Below are 21,424 nucleotides of genomic sequence, written 5' to 3'. Positions count from 1 at the left end.
TGTATATGTTTGGTTCTTGGCACTCATGTATTCGGAATCTGAAGTTGACACGATAAAATAAATGTTTATTACATATTTTGTTTGCTTTTGGTTTCTATCTTATGATCTCGAAGTGCTTTAACCAGATGTGAATATTGTAGCACCTGTCGGAACCGTCTGAAGATATACTGTTGTTTCTTGATGTAGATTTTCATCTCTTTTACTCCTGTAATATGGGAGATTACTCGATCCAGATCACGCCGAAGCTGATCAATCAGTTAGCTCAAGGCAACGAAAAACCGAAGAGAAAGGCGAAGAGAACCAAACCCAAAGTCTCACCTCCACAGAACAATGCAGATCAAGCGAGAACACACCGTGATGCAGCAGAGAAACCGAAGCCAGTGGCAGAGTTACCGACCCAGACCCCACCATTCTTCTTCCCAATTCCGCAACAAGGAGCAGCAAACACGGAGCTGGAATCGATCAAATCCGTGTTGACAGAGAGCGAGAAGGTTCTTGAGAAGGTGGAGAGACGAGAAAAGAACATTGTCGGTGAAGTGACAGAGAGGGCTAAAGATTTGAGGGAGAAAGAGTTTAAGATCCCTGAACCGAAACCAATGCCTTGCTCTTCGGATCACGAAGCCTGGAAGAAATGCTACGAGGAGAACGTTGGCAACCCGTTGATATGTAGCGGACTGGTTATGAGATTCCAGGATTGCGCTCGCTGGTCCAGGCAGCAAGTGAGTTCTGCTCAAAAGTAGAGATAAAATGTTCTTTTTTGGCTTTCTGAGATCTTATGAATAATCAGGAGAAATGAACTTGTTCCTTTTTGTTATTCTAATAAATATATAAACTGAATCTGTGGTTATATTCATGAGATCTAAACTGCGTTCTTGATTTTGTATTTTGGCTTTCTTCCACTCTTTACATATCATTTTTTTCTATTTTTTGTTAGTTCGTTTGATATCAGTGGGAATGATTATAAGTACCTACCCTTTGGGTCTGTTCGGATCATTTTGCGCAGCGATTAGGCGGCGATGATGGGTTTATACAAATTAGCTTCACTTCTACATTCGTTTGATTAAAGCTCCTTAAGGAGATAGATTTGAAGTTAAAGAGAAGTTTGGTCTTGTTCTTAAGGTTCCTACCCTAAGATTGTGCGGACCAAATCTCTATTCCCTTACACCAAATGTCAGGGCTTAACCGGTCCGTTCGGTCTATAAATTTCGGTTTGTTACTTCTTCAGTTCTTTCATTTTATAATAAGAACTAAATTTCTTGAGATATGTCCAACGTGTCTGTGGTTTATTACCACTAGTTTATTAAATCTTGTTTTGGTGGAGCAAGTATATCTTGACGATTACATAATAATCAACATATATTAACTGCTACTCTCTTTGTTCCCTAAAAAGTGTCATATTTTATCATTTTCTTATCTGTTACACGAAAATATCGCTTTAAAATTTTAATACATTTTATATTTATTTTCAACTGAATAGTAATTGAAAATATATTGTTCTAATAAATTTATTTATTTATTTCAAATACTAGAGTTGTTTACATTTTGAGTTTTCTTACTCAAAAAGACATTTCTTGCTTGAAAAGCACAATTACCTTTCCCAAGACACATATTTGACCATTCTGTCTCTGATAATGTTTGATTGAGCCTTAGTTTCGATGGACATAAGGAGGAGTTACAAATCTGCTATTCCGAAGGAGAACCAAGCAAACCGGGTTGTCTGTAACCGACAGCAGAAACCACAGACGGAGGCGTAAAAAATCTACTGTCTTCGGAAAAATCGCAAAGTCACCAACTGACCATCATTCTCCATATCCCCAGTAGATACAAAATGAAACCACAAGTTTGTGCTTTAATATCTGAGGAGCCTGTCACAAAGCTAATCCATAGGCCTACACACCAGTGCCGTCTCTTACCCATGGCAACATGAGCATTTGCCATGGGTCCATAATTTTTTTTTGTATTGTTTTAAAGGTTCATAAATTATCAAAAAAAAATCATAATTAAATAAATCTAATTTACTAATTAAAAAACAAAACAAGAAGAAATTTGCATTTTATTAGGGAGAATTTGGTGTATATACATAAGAGAACATAAAATAAAGAATATAACAATACTACAGTAATCACTATTTGATGGGACAATTTGGCATATTTTTAATTTTATTCTCCTCACGAACGTGTGTCACGTACATCTAATATTATAAACATATTATACCGTACTATGTATATTAAGTAAATAGTATAAAAAATACATAAAAATATTCAAAAGTAGCATGCATTTGAAGAGGAGGAGCAACAAGGGAAGAAGAAGAGAGGAAGAGGAGGAGGAGGTGGAGGGAGAAGGAGGGATGAGAAGTAAGAGCAAAGGCAGGAGAGAGGAAAAAGAAGAGGAGGAGGGAGGAAGAAGAAGAAGAGGAGGGAGGAGATGGAGGGAGAACCGGAGAAGGAAGGAGGTAGAAGAGGAGAGAGCTCCAAAAAATTATACTATTTACGTAAATAGAATAATATACTACTATAAATATTAGTAACACATTGTTTTAAATACGTTTAATTAAATGTACTATTTTATTTTAATAAATAGTATAGTATAATTTTTGTCGATATTGTTTAAAAATCTGTTTTAAAAATTTTAAGTTATGCCATATGTAAAAAGATATGTATATCTTTAGTAACATAATAATTTGGTTGAATTATATTTGCTTCAAAAGATATACATCAATAAAATTTGGAGGGGAAAAGAATAAAAAAGACAAAGAAAAAAAGAAAATGAAAAAAAAACAAAAGAAAAATAAAAATCAATGGTTGAGATTGTTCAAAGGATAAAACAAGTAATATTACATAAAATACACAAAATACTCTAGCCTAATTATATTATGGACATATACTTTATTTCTTTTTTGTTATGTGTATGTGCCTTAATTTCCTTTTTTTATTGTTTTGGGATATTTTTTTTCTATTTGTTTCAGTAACGAAAGAACTTCAAAACTAAGTTTTAATCAGCCTGTTCATATTCCTCTCCTCCCCTTTCATACCCGTTATTTCTCTTCTTCATCTATCTTAGTTGGTTATGGATCTGGTTATTATTGTTTCCGGTAACTGGATTAAGAAAAACAAATATGTATTCAACGCTGATAGTAGAGGGTGTAGAGTTCTCCATTTAGATGAGAACTCTACACATGAAGCTTTCGCAAAGTCTGTTCTCGATGATTACGGATTAAATGAAATGAGTGATCATATTCAGCTAAGCTACATGTTCTCGAATAAATCATTGAAAACAATGGCGCACGACACTCCACCAGTGTACGTGTCCAATACTCGGCAGTTGCAAGGTTTTGTAGCCCTAAAAAAAATCGAATAACTACGTCTTTGTGTTGAGATTACGGAGAACAAGGACGACAGAGCAAGAGAGAAGACTAAAACAAACTTCAGTTTTAGCTCAGAAGTAGAAGCGTCAGAAGTAGAAGCGTCAGAAGTTGAGTCCAGAGACGATAATTACAGTGGGAGTTACGATGGTTGCAGTTCGGAGAAGGAAGAAGATGACAATGAGATTGATTGCTCTGGTATTGTGGAAGGAGAAAATCAGAACGTAGGCGGAGAAGATGAAACAGGCAAAGAAAACGAAGAAGACGATGAATTTGATAGCCGATTTGATATGTTCGACGACTCGGACGGTGCGTCATCTGAAGATGATAACTTCAGCTCATACGGTGAGTCTCCTTTAGAAGACGAAGAGTCACCAACGATACCTCCCAAGAAGATATATCAGAACTTCTCGATGAGCGGGTCTAAAGAGAGTGAGGAGGTTCTTCCAAGGTTGGAGATGTCGTCGTTAAATCTTGCGGTAGGGCAAATACGAGAGTAAAGCCGATTTGGAGAGACGACTGCAACTTCTTACAGTGAAGGATCGATTTGATTATGATGTAGACATATCAACCCGAACATTATTCATTGTTAAGTGTTGGGTTGATGGATGTATCTGGAGGGTTCGTGCTTCTACCAAAGGGGAATCCCCGGCGTTCTATGTTTGTATTTACGAATCGAATCATACATGTTCTACAACTGAGCGTTCTAATCGATGTCGAAATGCAACACCAGATATTTTAGGAGAGTGTACAAGAACTTTCTCGGCGACGTTGGTTCGGCCGTTCACCCTACGAGTGTTGGAATAGCTATCACTAAGCAGTTTGGTGTAAAGGTAATTCCTTTGGTGTAACTGAGTTATGTTTACGAAACAGCTGAGTAATATGTGTTTCGTAGCGGCTGATATATTTACACAATGTGGCCGAGTTATATTAAAATAGTGTTGAATTAGTTTTACGTTGTGACTGACTTAATTGTATGATGTGGCTGAGTTATGTGTATCGTTTTTCATGTGAACAGATGAAATATTGGAAATCTTACCGGACGCTGAAATTTGCAAGGGAAATCGTTCAGGGAACACCTGAGAGTGGGTTTGAACGCTTGCCTTCTTACTTATACATGATAATAAGGGAAAATCCGAGTACAGTTGCGCGTCTTCAAATCGATGAGAATGGAAAATTCATGTATGTGTTTCTTGCGTTTGGTGCGAGCGTAAATGGGTTTCCTTTCATGCGCAAAGTTGTGGTTGTCGACGGTACGTTTCTTAATGGTAGATAAAAAGGGACGCTTCTCACAGCACTAGCTCAGGATGGTAACTTTCAGATTTTTCCAATAGCCTTCGCAGTGGTTGACACTGAAAATGATGATTCCTGGCATTGGTTTTTTACGCAACTAAAACTTTTGATTCCTGACGACGAGGGTCTTGCGATAATCTCGGATAGGCATAACTCGATTGGGAAAGCAATTACAAATGTGTATCCGCTTGCTTCTCGTGGAATTTGCACGTACCATCTATATAAGAATATACTGGGACGGTACAAAGGAAAAGATGCATTTCGTCTGGTGAAGAAAGCGGCGAGATGTTTTAGGATGTCTGACTTTACTCAGATTTTGAGGAGATTGAAGCGATTAATCCAGCACTCCACGGCTACCTCCAAAGGGCTGATGTCCGACTGTGGACGCGTGTTCATTTCCCGGGCGAGAGGTACAATTTGATGACTACGAACATAGCGGAATCAATGAACAGAGCATTGTCGAATGCTAGAGGTCTTAACATTGTTCGGATATTAGAATCGATACGGGTTATGATGACCAGATGGTTTGCTGAACGAAGAGAGGATGCCAGATCGCAGCGAACCACGCTTACTCGTGGTGTGGAAAAACTACTACATGTAAGTAAGCCTTTAAAAAAATTAGTCAGCCTTTAAATTCATAAGTCAGTCTTTACAGCTCTTAAGTCAGCCCTTAAGATGTACTAAGTCAGTCGTTTCACATTAATTATATATTTTTTAATAGGGTCGTGTAACTGCCGCAAGAGATTTGGCGGTACAGAGGATTGATGATCATCACACTGAAGTTAAATATGGATCTTCCGGCGAGTCTTTGCATGTTGTTAATTTGGTAGAGCGAAAGTGCACATGTCGCCGTTTCGAACTCGAGAAATTACCATGTGTACACGCAATCGCAGCGGCGGAGTACATGAATGTTTCTCGTATATCCCTGTGCAGTCCTTACTATACCAGTAATTATTTGGTTAGCGCATACGCTGAATCGGTCATGCCGGTTGATTCAGCGCAACCTGTTCCAGAACTCGTGGCTAACCAACGCTGCTTGCCCCCGACTGTACGTCAACCACCAGGCAGGCCGAAGAAAAATAGGATGAAATCTGCTTTAGAAGTTGCACTATCAAACAAACGTCCTAGGAAAGAGCACACATGTTCTCGATGTAGACAGAGTGGTCATAATGCGAAAACTTGTCCGATGTAAGCAAGTGTTGTCGGGATTTTCATGTTTTTGTATTACGGCTTAGTTTATGGTTTTAATGTTTTTGTATTACGGCTGATTTGTTGATTTTCATGTTTTTATTACGTCTGGGTTGTTGTAGGGATTTTCATGTTTTTGTATTACGGCTTAGTTTATGGTTTTAATGTTTTTGTATTACGGCTGATTTGTTGATTTTCATGTTTTTCTTACGTCTAGGTTGTTGATTTTAATAGTTAATACTTATGGCCGGGCTGTTATTTTTCATGTCCTTTGGAAAGCATCTCAACGACTCTGATATGCGTAACGGCTGGGTTAGTGTTAACATGGGCTGAGTTTTTGTTTACTAAGGCTGAGTTACCTTTTAACGGCTGAGTTATTTTGAATTAGTAGTATGAAATAGGATGATTTGATCCTATTTTTCTTATATCATTATGCGAAAACTTGTCCGATGTAAGCAAGTGTTGTAGGGATTTTCATGTTTTTGTATTACGGCTTAGTTTATGGTTTTAATGTTTTTGTATTACGGCTGATTTGTTGATTTTCATGTTTATTCTTTAAAAATTCCCGCCAAAAAAAAAGAAAGGTCGTCAGACGACTGAGTTTCACACTGCCAATAATAAGACTTTCAACTCTATATGTTTACACATTTTCTCTGTCTATCTAAATCAATTTCACCCCTGAGAGAGTAAATGGAATTTTTCCCTCTTCTTGAATTGCTAAAAAAATTCAGGCGGTAGTGGTTGAACGTGCGGCCCGTAACTCCATCCAAGATCTCTATGGCCTCAAAGCATCGTCGAGGTCGATGAAGGCGTTAGCAGAGCGGCGTGGGGTTTACCATTTCCTCGATGTTTTATCCGTTCCCTGGGGACTCAATATGCCTTCTGAGTTGTTGAAAGCTTGCTACGATGTGGGAAATCCAAGCACGCTTTATATTAAAGGTGTACAGTTTTTCTACTCCTTGGACCTTCATGAAGAAGGGCTTTCTCTCATGAAGCGTGCAGCAGATGCTCGATATGAGCGTGCAGCAGATGCTCGATATGAGCGTGCTGTGTATACACACGCAATGACTCGAGCAATCTTTGAGGATGAAGGGAAGTATTTTCATGGTATTCCATTAGAATCTGTTGACAGGATCGGTAAACTAGTGCGCTTTGTTAAATGGGGTTGGGGTTTGTGGCATGGTGACTATTTTCGCGACCATAAGGTCCTGTTCATTAGCTTTTTTATGTCATCGTTCTACAGATGCCAATGTGCAAATCTTGTGCAGCGACAATGTCACTGCTTGTAGCACATTGATGTCACTAAGGATGATAACATGTGTAACCGCTGTTTCTGGATCAAAGAGCTCGGCTTGTTCTTACGTGATTTTGAACCGATAAGCCTGTTAAGGGACACAAGGAAGTGGTGAAGATGTAATGTATCGAAACTTATCTTTTTATGTTATTTGCTATTCCAGTATGTTGTATGTCGAAACTAATATTCTATGGCTAAGTTGTTGTTTTCTAATATTTGATTAAATGCTATTTATAGGCTGAGTTAATTGTTTCGTTGGCTAAGTTAAATATATTTGAAGACTGAGTTAATGGTTCCTAAGGCAACGTAAAATCTATTTGGAGGCTGAGTTAATTTTTGTAAGGCTAAGTAAAATCTATTTAAGGGCTGAGTTAATTGTTTCCAAGGCTGAGTTAATTGTTTCTTAGGCTAGGTAAATGCTATTTGAAGACTGAATTATTTGTTTTTACAGCTTAGTTAATTTAATTTCACGGTTATTAAATGATTTGATTAAAACATAGGACTGAATTAAACCAACCTAACAAGAAACTCCATTAAAGAAAATTTTATTGTCTCGATAGTATAAAGGTCTCGATATTTGTTAGAACCTTGACTTATTTTCACACGCCTAAAATTAATTTTGATTTATTAAAATTCACGTGAAATCTCAACCGTCGCGAATCATGTTTCGACTGAGTTGGCTGAATTATATCTTACTGGCCAATTAGAGTCGGGGAAAACATCGAAAAAACTCATGGCAACTGAATTTGATCACGCGCATAATAATGGTCTCGATTTACACTGGTCTGGATAAATGAACCGTCTTGCTGAGTTATTGTTAGTTATAATACATGAATGCTTGCCGTATCCCTATATGTAAAGACATACTAATAATGAGTCTCGATATTATCATGGCAGCCAAAAATTCTCACACGCATAATAATGTTATTTTCTGATATTTGATTAAATGCTATTTAAAGGCTGAGTTAATTGTTTCCAAGGCTGAGTTAATTGTTTCTTAGGCTAGGTACATGCTATTTGAAGGCTGAATTAATTCTTTTTACAGCTGAGTTAATGTTATTTCACGCCTAATATTAAATTTGATTTATTAAAATTCACGTGAAATCCCAACCGTCGCGAATCATGTTTCGACTGAGTTGGCTGAATTATATCTTACTGGCCAATTAGAGTCGAGGAAAACATCGAAAAACTCATGGCAACTGAATTTGATCACGCGCATAATAATGGTCTCGATTTACACTGGTCTGGATAAATGAACCGTCTTGCTGAGTTATTGATGCATAAAAACTGATTTGTGTTAATTTATGTCACGACTGAGTTATATGAATAGGTAGAAAATAAAACATGATGTGTGTTACATAGTACATAAAATCCGGTCTTAAAAAACATAAAAATAAAAGAGAAGTTGATGACATGAGATTAATCATCCAGCATCCATTTTTCATGAAGCTTACACCAGTCAGGGTCGATGACCTTCACAGCTCCCAACTCTGCTTCGGCTTCACAATGCTGAGCGGTAAGTGTCTCCAACTCAGCCACGAGGTCAAATTTGCCGTCGGCCTTGATAACGGCATCAAGCAATTCCATGCGCGCAGCAATAGAATTTACTTTGCTGGAGGCGTCGTTCCATTCAGATTCAGATTGCCTTTGTTCCTTGGCCAAGCGGAGAAGCGCCCTGTAATGCTCCGTCGTTTCCATTTTCCCTTTGTTATAACCTTCGACAACATCCGCGCCATAGACATCCTCCATAGGACGTTTCATCGATCTTTTCGATCCTTCCATTGCCACTTGATCACTTAATGAGGGTTTGTATTTGTGGCATTGTGCGCTTTGTATTTATAGATAAAAAATGATCTGTTGGAGTTGTTTGGAAAGCATCTCTTCGACTACGAGATAATTCATGTCCTTTGGAAAGCATCTCTTCGACTACGAGTTAATTGTTTCCAAGGGCTGAGTTAATTGTTTCGTTGGCTAAGTTAAATATATTTGAAGACTGAGTTAATGGTTCCTAAGGCAACGTAAAATCTATTTAGAGGCTGAGTTAATTGTTTCTCAGGCTGAGTAATTGTTTCTTAGGCTAGGTAAATGCTATTTGAATACTGAATTATTTGTTTTCACGGCTGAGTTAACTTAATTTTCGGTTATTAAATGATTTTATTAAAACATACTGATTTATCAAAAGACTGATTTACGGTTTCGGTCAGGTTATCGTTTACATAGGACTGAATTAAACCAACCTAACAAGAAACTCCATTAACGAAAATTTATTGTCTCGATAGTATAAAGGTCTCGATTTGAACCTTGAGTTATTTTCACACGCCTAATAAAGGGCGGCATAATTGATTGAAGCGACTAATATTAATTTTGATTTATTAGTTCGGATAATCACACAATATATAAGTATCCCTATATGTAAAGACATACTAATAATGAATCTCGATATTATCATGGCAGCCAAAAAATCCCACACGCATAATAATGTTCACGATTTTCGATACTGGAATATGAACTGCAACTTTTAAAATAATTCTGATGCTGAGTATAACGAAAATTCGAGAAGGTTGAATAATACTCCCTCTGTTCTTAAAAGTAGGATTTTCTAGAGTTATTGTTTGTTCTAAAATAATAGATTTTCTAGAATTTTAAGGTACTTTTAGTAGTTAATGTTTATAAATTGTATGCTTTTAAGAAAAATTAATTGAAAATATTTGAATTGATTAAATACTATTGGTTGATGGTTATTGGAAAATGTATAATGACATAAATAATTAATTTAACTGTAAACATTGATTATATTCTTTCTTTCAGGAACAGAGGGAGTATAATACATATTTACAAAGGAGTGTTAAATACGACTGAGTTACGTTTGAATTAGTGTTAACGGGGGCTGATTTCATTTTTACTTAGGCTGAGTTCATCCTTATTACGGCTGATTTAATATTTGGGATTTAGGATTTAGGGTTTAGTATTTAGAGTTTAGGTTTGTTTATTTAGGGATTTATGTTTAGGATTTGGAATAACGGTGTGATAAATATAACAAATAACATAAATTTAGTCTTAAAATGCGTTGTATATAGTTTAGGAGAGTTGTATTATGATCACACTTTATATATACATGTAACGTTTTAAGTAATTGTAAGACAACATATACCTCAAGATCATGATCGATTCTAAACTCGTTAATTCAAGTATATACAACGTTCGGTTGATTATATATTCACTTATTAGGGAATGTCATAACATTTTTAAGTATAAACATATCAATTATTTTAATTCAGGATATGGTTTGAGGTTTGGCTGAGCTATATCTAACGTAACGACTGACTTAATAAAATAAAACAACATTAAACAACTTAAGGTAATTGGAAAGTCTGATTGAAAATAACAAACACAGATTCATTTGGAAAGCTAATTGTTCTACGCCATGTTTCCTCCTTCATCAAGGATCTCTGCCGCCATCTTCAACCGTAAACCTTGAATATTTTTATCGTTTATCCCAGCAAAACTTACACCAAGCGCTAGACACTCCACAAACTTCAACGCATACACCCCACAATCGCCAATCTGGGTGTTTTGTGGAGTGTACCTTTTGCTCATCCTCCTGAATGCGAACTTCTTCCTACTCGGGGTTCGGAGATTGGCAGGAATGTTTTGATTCAAAATATCGGGAAGCATAAGCGTTATCGGTTTAAACTCTTCAAGCATTTTCGAAGCACTTTTGGCTGTTACCTCTCCAATGATTGAATCATAGCAATCAACCTTAACCTTCTTCAGATCCACGTGAAAAGCCACCCAGTGATTTCCGCCGGTTGAAGACATCCGTACAAGTGATCCACGTGTTCATACCACTTCAAGTTTGTTTGAAAGTTACAGGGAAGCTTACCGTGTACAAGATTTTCATAACCATTCCCTGTGAACTTCATCATATTAGGTTTTATCTTGAACTGCTTGTAATCGTCAACCCACTTCTTCAAGAACCAAGGATCAATGAAGGCAATTAGCTTGGTCCAGAATGGGGTGGGATCTCGCATGGACCTCTTAATGAGGACGTTAATATACGCAGAGATATGCAACACAATAAATATTAACAAGTCAGCCGTAAACAAATATATAAGTCAGCCTTAATAGAAGATAGAAATCAGCTGAAATATAATGTAAAACTCTGTCGTAATTATAGACTTACATCATCAAACAACCATCCATATTGGCTATGCGGCCACGGTCTTTCAAGGATGAGTATGCTGTAGAAGTCACCCTCACGAGCGGCGGATCTTACAACTCTTTTCTTTGCTGGTGCTGGTGGTTTGGGTGGAATTCTCGAGATGTGTTGCATAAGTTTATCCAATACAATCGGATCAACAGGTGCTAGAGGGTCATATATTGCTGATGAAGGCTCAACATTATTCCTCATGCACGTCGTTCCATTGTCTCCAATGTATGGAAAAACTGGTCTTGAAGAACCTTTCAGACAATGCAAACCCTTGTGGAGATAATTTAACCATTTTCTCCCGATATTCCTTTACTATAGCAGATCTAATCAATTCCTGACTCGCCATAGGCGATTCTGGCAAGATTTCATTCTCCCCCGCAAGAACTTCATCGGTCATTACAGCAAATTCATTGTCCTCTACAAAATCTTCAACCTTGCATCTTTTTACATTGGCACGCGGTGTAGTTATATTCTTTCTCTTCTCATTATCGGCTTTTTGATTCTTTAACTCAGCCAGTTCTTCATTCATTAACTCAGCCTGTTCTTGATTCTTTAACTCAGCCTGTTCTTCATTCATTAACTCAGCCTGTTTTGGTTTCTTTAACTCAGGCTGTTTTTGCTTCATTGAGGCAGCCGCTTTTCTCTTAGCGGCAGCTTTCTCCTTCTTCTTCAACACAGCCTCTGCTTGCACAGCTTTTTTCTTATCTTCTGCATCCTCATCCTTTATAGTACGGTTGCGCGTGGAGCGGCAACGTAAGTCTTCAGCCTTAGTTGCTTTTGCAGGAGAAACATATAGGAAATCAAGAACATTAGCACCCTCATCTTCAGCATGTGTTCCAAACTCCTTATCCAAAGTTTTTTTCATCCCTCTCTCCTTATCAAGCTCGTTGGACAAATTGTTCCTAGGTCCCATGTCCTTTCCAGGGGTTTCAGCTAACAGTGGACTACAGACAGACTTCTGCTGGGTATTAGGCTGCGGTGATGACAACGGTTCAGGTTGTTGGTCGGCGGCGACGTTTGAAAGATTTTCTTTGTTTTGGGGATTTTTTCCTATCCCCATAACTTTCAGACGCTCCTCCACTGCAACTTTCACCATGTCATCTATCGACTTCTGGTCCACCAATGGTTTTTTAAATCGCGCGTCCATCAGATCAAATTTTCTGGAAAGTTTATCCAGAGTACTCGCAATGACCATCAGACTCGCGTTGTTCCCCAAATTTTTAATACCTTCCTCTTCGCTTGAACCCTTTCCCATTGCAGCAGCTTCAACCTCATTGGTCTTAACTTTATTCTGCTTCTTAGTGGGTGGCTCAGCTTTCTTCTTCTTCTTCTCGTTACCCTTCCCCTCCGCATTTCCATGCACTTCCCAAAAACCTTTTACAAATCTACCTGCATGTATGTCTGTTATCAAGTTAACGAGTTGTGGATCGTCAGGTTGACACGACCATTCAGGCAACAACTCTTCGATTGACTCCTTCGAAACCATTCTCCTAACACGCACCTGTAACACCAGGACATAATATAACTCAGCCACCAAATAAACACAACACTCAGCCATTAAGTCTAATAAATCAGCCATTTAAGAAATAAAAACGCAGCGTTACACCTTACCTGGCTATGTTGTTTTATCTCGGCAGACAACAAGTTTTCGAAATTTGCACGAGTACGCTTTCCACCCCATCGTAAAAGTGGAACGTCTTCATTATTCACCACTCTCCCAAAACACTTGCCAAAGCAGACGATGGATTCATACGCCCAAATCAATAACGCATCCTTTAGGCCGCTTAATGTGTATGACCCCCTGTCTGGAGCCAACGTTTTAATAGAGTCAATGAGAACTTCGTATGCAGTCCGACCCCATGGATACGACTTCATGGCTTCATCGTCAAACACTCTTTTGGCACTTTCAAATGGCACCCGAGAATTTGGATGCAAACAATAAAGTACCATGTGTTGAAGAACTAATAGCCCTAGCCATTTACGCTCTTCAAATGTCCAACTCGGGCAGACCTCTATTGAGTTCTTCAGTTCATCCAACGTGGGTCCCCTCTCAAGCGACACCTTCAGCTTCGCCCAAAACGGTTTGTATTTATCAGGATCAGGTTCAAAACTTTTTGTTGGCAATGGACCAGTGTTTAACCCAGTTATCTCACCAAATTCTACCAAGCTAAACCTGATAGGCTCATCAACCACCAGATTCCATATCTCCTTCCTATGTACTCGCAGCTGTCTACATAGTAGATAGTGTACTGTTCTACCAGACCACACGCTTCGGCGTTCAACTAGCCTAGCAACTACTCCAATGGGAGAGTTCACCAGTGCTTTCCATACATCTTCTCCTAGTATTTCTATAATATGAGGTAAATCTCGTGAACGGAAATTGTGATTAATGTCTTTATTTTCTAGGTTAGAAGACCCTACAGGATAAAGTCTTGGAGGGTAACCCTGTGATTTAACATCAGAAACATCCATCTGAACAAATAAACAAACAATAACTCAGTCACGACATATAGCAATAACTCAATGAATATAACAATAACTCTGCCACAACATTAAAATAACTCAGACACAACATAACAATAACTCAGGGAAAACATAACAATAACTCAGGGAAAACATAACAATAACTCTGCCACAACATAACAATAACTCAGCTACAACACAACAATAACCTAATCACAACTACACCCTAACTCACTCGAAACATAGCCCTAACTCACTCGAAACAAAACCCCAAATCAATATTTAACGTCGCGACATCCTACCGAAAAGACGAACTTGTAGATATGAATGCGGCGAAGATGATACAAACGAACGATAACGATAACGATAACAGAGATCTCACAGTTATTTTTAGGAACAGGAAGTAAACACAATGTCGACAGCGATTTCGTATCCTTGCGGTTCCTTCTCCGTTTCCGACAATGTTTTTTTTTTCTAATTGTTAGGTCAATCAATGTTACTGGTTGATGAGACTATCTGAGCATAAAAGTAAATAAAATTAACCAAAGGCTATTTATGTCATTTACCAGAAGTAACAAAACATTCTCGCTTTTATCAATTTGATTTAACGGCTGAGTTATATATTAATAAACGCATAGTTTTGTTTACATACGACTGAGTTAAAACAACTTAAAAGTTAATAGAGGCTGAGTTACATAACACGCGAAAGCTGACTTATGATGACAAAACATGACTAAACAGAGAAGTAGTAGTAGCAAAGTATCGCCATTCCAGCCACACAAACAACCACATTCCTCAAACACCGACTCTCACTCAAACATTCGCCTCCTTTTCTCTCAGATTCTGTCTTTACTCCATTCGCCAACCGAGCAACGTTAACTCGCAACTCCGAGATGTCTCTATTCATGCCATTTATCACTGCCTTAATATCTTCAACCTCTTCCACCAAGCACTCATCCGCCCATTTGAATAAATGACTCTGTTTTCACCAATGTAACCAGATCTAAGTATTACGTTTCCGAACATGGGAAATAAGAACCAGAACTAACCTTATGATATCCTTTTGCACAGCAATAGTACAATCTTCCTGGATTTGTTTCGCTTCCAGATGTAAAAATGTCAGATGGTGCACCACACCAACACTCTTTCGGCGTTCCTCTTTCCGTATTCCTACGTCGTCTGTAATAATTTCCTGAGGTGAAGGATGAGGAAGACATTGTTAAAATAGATTTCAAAGTCCTTGGAAACTAAAAATTGTTTTACTTTGTAAGAAGAGATACGACATCACATATATAATACTATTAAATATATAAAATACAATATAATATCAGTGTCTCGATATTGTAAATGAAACATATATATAAAAACTCGTAATAATGAGTCTCGATATTATCATGGCAGCAAAATTTTCCCACGCGCATAATGATGGAACTTCCCATATACCGCCTCTTAAAATTAAATCGATGCTGGGTTATTTAAATACAATGATGACTGAGTTATTTATATTAGATATGTGGCCGAGATAACATTCACAAACAGAAATAATGCGTTTCAAAATATAATTACGGCTGAGTTATTGAAACAAGTTATGGCTGAATTATATAAAATGTTTGGCCGAGATTACATTCAAACTAGTTGCGGCTGAATCATTAAAACAAGTTATGGCTGAAATAATGAAGTTCAAAATACAGACACGAAAAGACTTTCAGGAACCAAAATTATCTGGACCAGACTCTTCAAACATGTGGCAGAGATTACATTCAAACTAGTTGCGGCTGAATCATTGAAACAAGTTATGGCTGAAATAATGAAGTTCAAAATACAAACACAAAAAGACTTTCAGGAACCAAAATTATCTGGACCAGACTCTTCAAACATGTGGTAGAGATTACATTCAAACTAGTTGCGGCTGAATCATTGAAACAAGTTATGGCTGAAATAATGAAGTTCAAAATACAAACACGAAAAGACTTTCAGGAACCAAAATTATCTGGACCAGACTCTTCAAACATGTGGCAGAGATCAAGCCAAACGCTGGTTAGCATCCAAGTTGGCTTCTCGCCTCCTTCCAACCAAGTCCACCTCAAATGGCGCATCTGACAACGAAATAGACTTCTGGCCACAAGATTAAAATTACGCCAAACTGTCAAATGATGCCTTCGATCCCATGTGTTTGTCCGCTACGGCAAACAAAAAATACAAAGATTACAGACCGATGGTATATATTAATATATATGAACAAATGTCCGGCCTTACAGCGAGTTGAAGAAACCAGCGTTCTTTAAAATGATCGGAAATGTCGCAGTATGTCGGCCATGCATGAACCCATCCTTCTGCAAGAATCGTCGGGATGACCAGGGAGAGATCAGTCAAAAATTTAAACCATGTAGGGCTGGTTGTGTCAAGCAAGTCACACGGACCAGGGTATAGAACAGGGAGGTTTTCACGATTTGCAGAGCTTAGTATCGCAAAAACACTGTTCTCTAACCTCTCTGAATTTTCAGGAACAATCGGCATGGCTTTTGATGGGGATAGAGAGATATTGTTTAGGTTTTTTCTAGAGAGATAAAGGCGTAAGAAAGGGTATTAGAGAGGGCACTATATATAGAGAAACATAGAACGTGAAACGGCGGGAATTGAAATTTCTCAAAATTCATTTATCTTATTTCCCGCCAAACGACAACATTTAACAAACGTGGCGGCCGAGTTATATAGCCTATTACGGCTGATTTAATATTTGGGATTTAGGGTTTAGGGTTTAGTATTTAGAGTTTAGGTTTGTTTATTTAGGGATTTATGTTTAGGATTTGGAATAACGGTGTGATAAATATAACAAATAACATAAATTTAGTCTTAAAATGCGTTGTATATAGTTTAGGAGAGTTGTATTATGATCACACTCTATATCTACATGTAAGGTTTTAAGTAACTGCAAGACAACATATACCTCAAGATCATGATCGATTCTAAACTCGTTAATTCAATAAATAAGAGACGTTCGGTTGATTATATATTCACTTATTAGGGAATGTTATAACATTTTTAAGTATAAACATATCAATTATTTTAATTCAGGGTATGGTTTGAGGTATGGCTGACTTTTATCTACCTTAACGGCTGCTTTATGAAGACGAATCGGCTGACTTATTAAATATTTTCCTATCTTAGGGTATGGTTTGAGGTTTGGCTGAGCTATATCTACCTAAACGGCTGTTTTATGAAGACGAATCGGCTGACTTATTAAATATTTCCCTATTTTAGGGTATGGTTTGAGGTTTGGCTGAGCTATATCTAACGTAACGGCTGCGTAATTTAAACAAGGTGGCTGAGTTACGATAAACAAATCATAACTTTAAGTCAAGTACAAAATATCTAGCCATAAGTCATACAAAACTCATCTTCATTCATCGCCAAACGACCCTACCAAACTACAACAACTTCCTTCATTGAAGACATCTGCTGCCATCTTCATTCTCAGACCTTGAATATTTTCATCCGATATCCCATCAAAAGCTACACCAAGCGCTAGACACTCGACGAACTTCAATGAATACACTCCACAGTCGCCTCTCAGGTTGTTTTGTGGAACAATACGTTTTGTTCTTCGTCTGAATACAAAATCTTTCTTGGTATGGACTCGGATATCATCAGGAATAAGGGCATTCAGAATCGCAGGGAGCATACGAGTAAGCGGCCCAAAGAATTTTAGCATTCTCCGATCACTTTCGAGTGTTTGCTCTCCAACGATTGAATCATAGCAATCAACCTTCTCTTTATGCAGATCCGCGTGAAAACCCACCCAATGATTGCCGCCAGTATTAACCATTCCGTACAAGTGATCTACATCTGTAAACCACCGCAACTTTGTCTGAATGTCTGTGGGGATCAAACCGTTTGCTAACTTCTCGTAACCATTTCCTTTGAATTTGACCATTTCCGGTTTGACTTCGAACTGCTTATAATCGTTAACCCATGATTCAAGGAACCAAGAGTCTATAAAGGCGACGCGCTTGGACCAGAATGGGCTGGGATCTTGTTTGGACCTTTGAATGAGGACTCTAATATACGAAGCAATATGCTGCACAGATAATATATAACTCAGCTGTATCATACTTATAACTTAGCCGTAAAGTAAATATAACTCAGCTGCATACTTACATTTTGAACCAGCTATCCATATTCTTTGATGGGCCAAGGTCTTGGAGTGATGAGGATTCTGTAGAACTCAATATCCTCGTGAGCTTCTCCATGTGGAATTTCCCTGATAATTTAACACAACTCAGTCTCTGCAAAATCTTTTTATTAGCTAAAATCAACGAAATGGTGCAAAAGTCCTTACTCGTGTGGCTTTAGGTGTTGCAAAAGATTATCCCTTTTAACCGGATCAACAGGTCCTAGGGGATCATATATTGCAGGTGAAGGTTCAAAACCTTTTCTCATGCACGTCGTTACATTGTCTCCGATGTGGGGAAATGGTACAGAAGGACCAAATTCCGCACTCATTTGAGACCCATCTGGAGATAATTGAACAGCTTTCAGCCGATACTCCTTTATTCTTCCACACCTTTTCCTTTCATCTTCCTCCACATCAGATTCCGGCCACAGTTCGTCTGAATACTTGGTGTTCTTAATTTGCTTAGTCGGAATGGGTATTCTTATTGTACCACTGCGAGTCCTTTTTGAAGCAGGAATATCCTTCTTTGAGTCAGCCTCTTCTTGCTTCTTCTTCTTCTTTAAATCAGCCTCTTCTTGCTTCTTTTTCTTCTTTAACTCAGCCTCTTCTTTCTTCTGCTTCTTCTTTAACTCAGCCTCTTCTTGCTTCTTCTTCCTCTTCAACTCAGCTTCTTCTTGCTTCTGCTTCTTCTTTAACTCAGCTTCATTCCTCTCCAAATCAGCCGCTAAGTTATTTCTTTTCCCTAAGCCCCTGCAACCGCGTCCGAATGGTGGTTCCTTACCAGGAGAATCAGAGACCAAATCAGCATTTGTTGCATCGGCATTACCAAACGCCGAATCCAAGTTCTTTTTCACCCCAGCAGCCTTATCCCTGACAACCTTCGAATTCAGCTTTGCTCCCATACCTTTCGCATCAGCTTTAGCAATATCATCTGCCAGATTCTTCTCAGATTGGCCTTTATCAGGGGTCTTTTGCGGTTGGCTGTCTTCGGACTGTTTATCAATAGGGGTCTTAGATGCAGGTTGACCACTATTGGAGTCCGGCTGTCGGTTGTCTTCTGAGACCATCACGTTTTGACCATCAGGTTGACCACTATTGGACTCCGGCTGTTGGTTGTCTTCTGAGACCATCACGTGTTGACCTTCAGGTTGACTACTATTGGACACCCCCAAAACTCTCAGACGCTCTTCAACTGTAGTTTTCACTGTATCTCCAATGGTATCCAAAAGGCCTTGGGAAAAATCTCCAAACTTGGTGTCGTATTCTGTTAATCTCGAGTCAAATTTTCGGTCCAACTTCTCGAGATGAGCAACTATGTTCAGCAGAACCGCTTCGCTACGACCCTTCTCCTTTGCACTCTCCTTCTCCTCTACAACAGCAGTTTCACCCTCATTGATTTTCACCTCCTTCTGTTTCTTACCTTTCTTCTGCTTCTTTGAGGGTGGCTCAGCCTCTGACGAAACTCCAGCCTTCGTTTTTTTGTTCTTCTCATTCGATTGCACATAAAAATCTCTAACAAACCTATCTGCATGTATATCTTTAATTAGGTTATCAAGTTGTGGGTCATCTGCTTCATCCTTCCACTGAGGAAACAGCTCTTCTAGACCCTCCTTCATCACCATTTTCCTCACACGCACCTACAACACAAAAACATAAATCAGTCATTAAAATTAACAACTCAACCATAAAATAATCCAATAACTCAGACATTACATTACAGGATTCATATGTCTGATTTAAACCTTACCGTTCCATGATCATTCATCTCCTTAGCTATTGTAGTAGCAAGACTTGCACGAGTACGACTTCCACCCCATCGCAAAAGCGGAATTTCGTCTGGATTCACTTTTCTGCCATAAAGCTCTCCGAACACTGTGACAGATTCATACGCCCAAACCAATAACACGTCCTTGAAGCCGCTAAGGGTGTACGACCCTCCTTGTGGATGCAACAACTTGATAGAATCAACAAGAAATTCATAGGCAGTCCGACCCCAAGGATAAGTCATCAGGGCGTCATCATCGAATACTCTTTTTGCACTTTCAAAGGGTATTCTACAATTATGATGCAAGCCATAAAGTCCAATGGCTTGAAGAAACAACAGCCCATACCATTTCCGCTGATCAGCACTCCAGAATGGACACTCCGTTAAAGCTTCTATAAGTTCATCAAACTTGGGTCCGTACCCAAGCGGCACTTTCAACAACTCCCACAACGCTTTGTAATTCTCTGGATCAGGTTCAAAACTTTCTTCTGGCAGTGGATTTGTGTTTAAACCCGTGATCTCACCAAATTCTATTAAGCTAAACCTGAGAGGTTGATCAACAACGAGAGACCAAATCTCCTTCTTATAGACTCGCAGCTGTCTACAAAGTAGATAATGTACGGTCTTACCAGACCACACCAATTTGCTCTCAGCCAGTTTAGCAATCAATCCAACAGGATACGTCTTCAGATTATCCCACACATCTATTCCAATTGCTTGTCTAAGTCGAGGGATCTCAGAAAAATGGCTATTCGTATTAATGCTTTTGTTTTCAAAAATAGAAGCCCCTTCAGGGTAAAGTCTTGGAGGGTAATCCCTTGCTAGATCTTCGGAAACATCCATCTGATCAAAAAAGACATATATAACATATCAATGATAAATCAGAAGAAAGACATAAAATAAACAAGCCACAAAACATAACTCAGCCATCATTACATAAATAAATCAGTCTCAAAGAATACTAAATCAGTCACAATTACCTTCTATAAATCAGTCGTTAAGGATCCTAAATCAGCCGTAACGAATACTAACTCAAACTCAGACAAAACATATATCTAACTCACAGCATTAATTATACTCACTCAAATACTCGAAAAACTCAGAGCAAAGCCTCGAAATATACCAGAGAATACGATTACGGAGATTTGAGGAGACAACCAATCTGAAGAAGAAGCTTACGGACACACGATTTCAGAGAAACGGAGACTAGAGAAGAAGATTACGGAGATTATTTCAGAGAAGCCGCTTTGCCGAGAAGAGTTGTAGTGAACACGATTTCGAAAAACAGTTAGGGTTTAGTGGGAGAACAGTCTCGGAGAAGTTAATGATCGTCGTTTGATTTTCCTTCGTGTTAAGTGACGTGGTATCATTACTTCTGATGTGGATTTTCAAATTAAAATTACTAGGGTTCTAAAAACACTCTAGTCATTTTCAAAAGATTTGTTTAGTCTAGTTTTTTTTCATTACCTCACTTTTTTGTATTAGTCTAGTCATTTTTCTTTCATTAATGACAACCTTAGAAAAGAGTACTATTTTTATTTTCTTGTCACAAATAATTAACATTTTGATATAAAAACATTCCAAAGTTTATATTAATCCACTCAAATGTTATCATCTCTACTCAGAATTGGCTTTCTCACGTCCAAAAAAATTGGTCCTTTCTTTCTTTTTTTCCT

The 21,424-nt window shown here is 38.2% G+C and overlaps 2 protein-coding genes across 2 annotated transcripts; one reads left to right on the top strand and one right to left on the bottom strand.

Moving 5' to 3' along the window:
* The first annotated feature begins 27 nt into the window (after window positions 1–27).
* On the top strand, window positions 28–899 carry LOC117130666. Its single transcript, XM_033283393.1, has one exon. It carries the CDS (start codon window positions 213–215, stop codon window positions 738–740), a length of 528 nt encoding a protein of 175 aa, XP_033139284.1. The 5' UTR covers window positions 28–212; the 3' UTR covers window positions 741–899.
* A 10,926-nt stretch (window positions 900–11,825) lies between these two features.
* Window positions 11,826–21,026, bottom strand: LOC117130665. The gene is made up of 2 exons (XM_033283392.1): window positions 19,731–21,026; window positions 11,826–19,620 (listed from the first exon to the last, which is right to left on the bottom strand). The coding sequence occupies exons 1-2, from the start codon at window positions 20,589–20,591 to the stop codon at window positions 18,145–18,147; spliced, it is 2,337 nt and encodes a 778-aa protein (XP_033139283.1). The 5' UTR covers window positions 20,592–21,026; the 3' UTR covers window positions 11,826–18,144.
* Window positions 21,027–21,424: the final 398 nt, after the last annotated feature.

The sequence above is a fragment of the Brassica rapa genome, unplaced genomic scaffold, assembly GCF_000309985.2.
Source record: "Brassica rapa cultivar Chiifu-401-42 unplaced genomic scaffold, CAAS_Brap_v3.01 Scaffold0625, whole genome shotgun sequence".
Taxonomy (NCBI): domain Eukaryota; kingdom Viridiplantae; phylum Streptophyta; class Magnoliopsida; order Brassicales; family Brassicaceae; genus Brassica; species Brassica rapa.
Note: the sequence above shows the minus strand (reverse complement) of the source record. Positions and strands in the feature narration are given on the sequence as shown.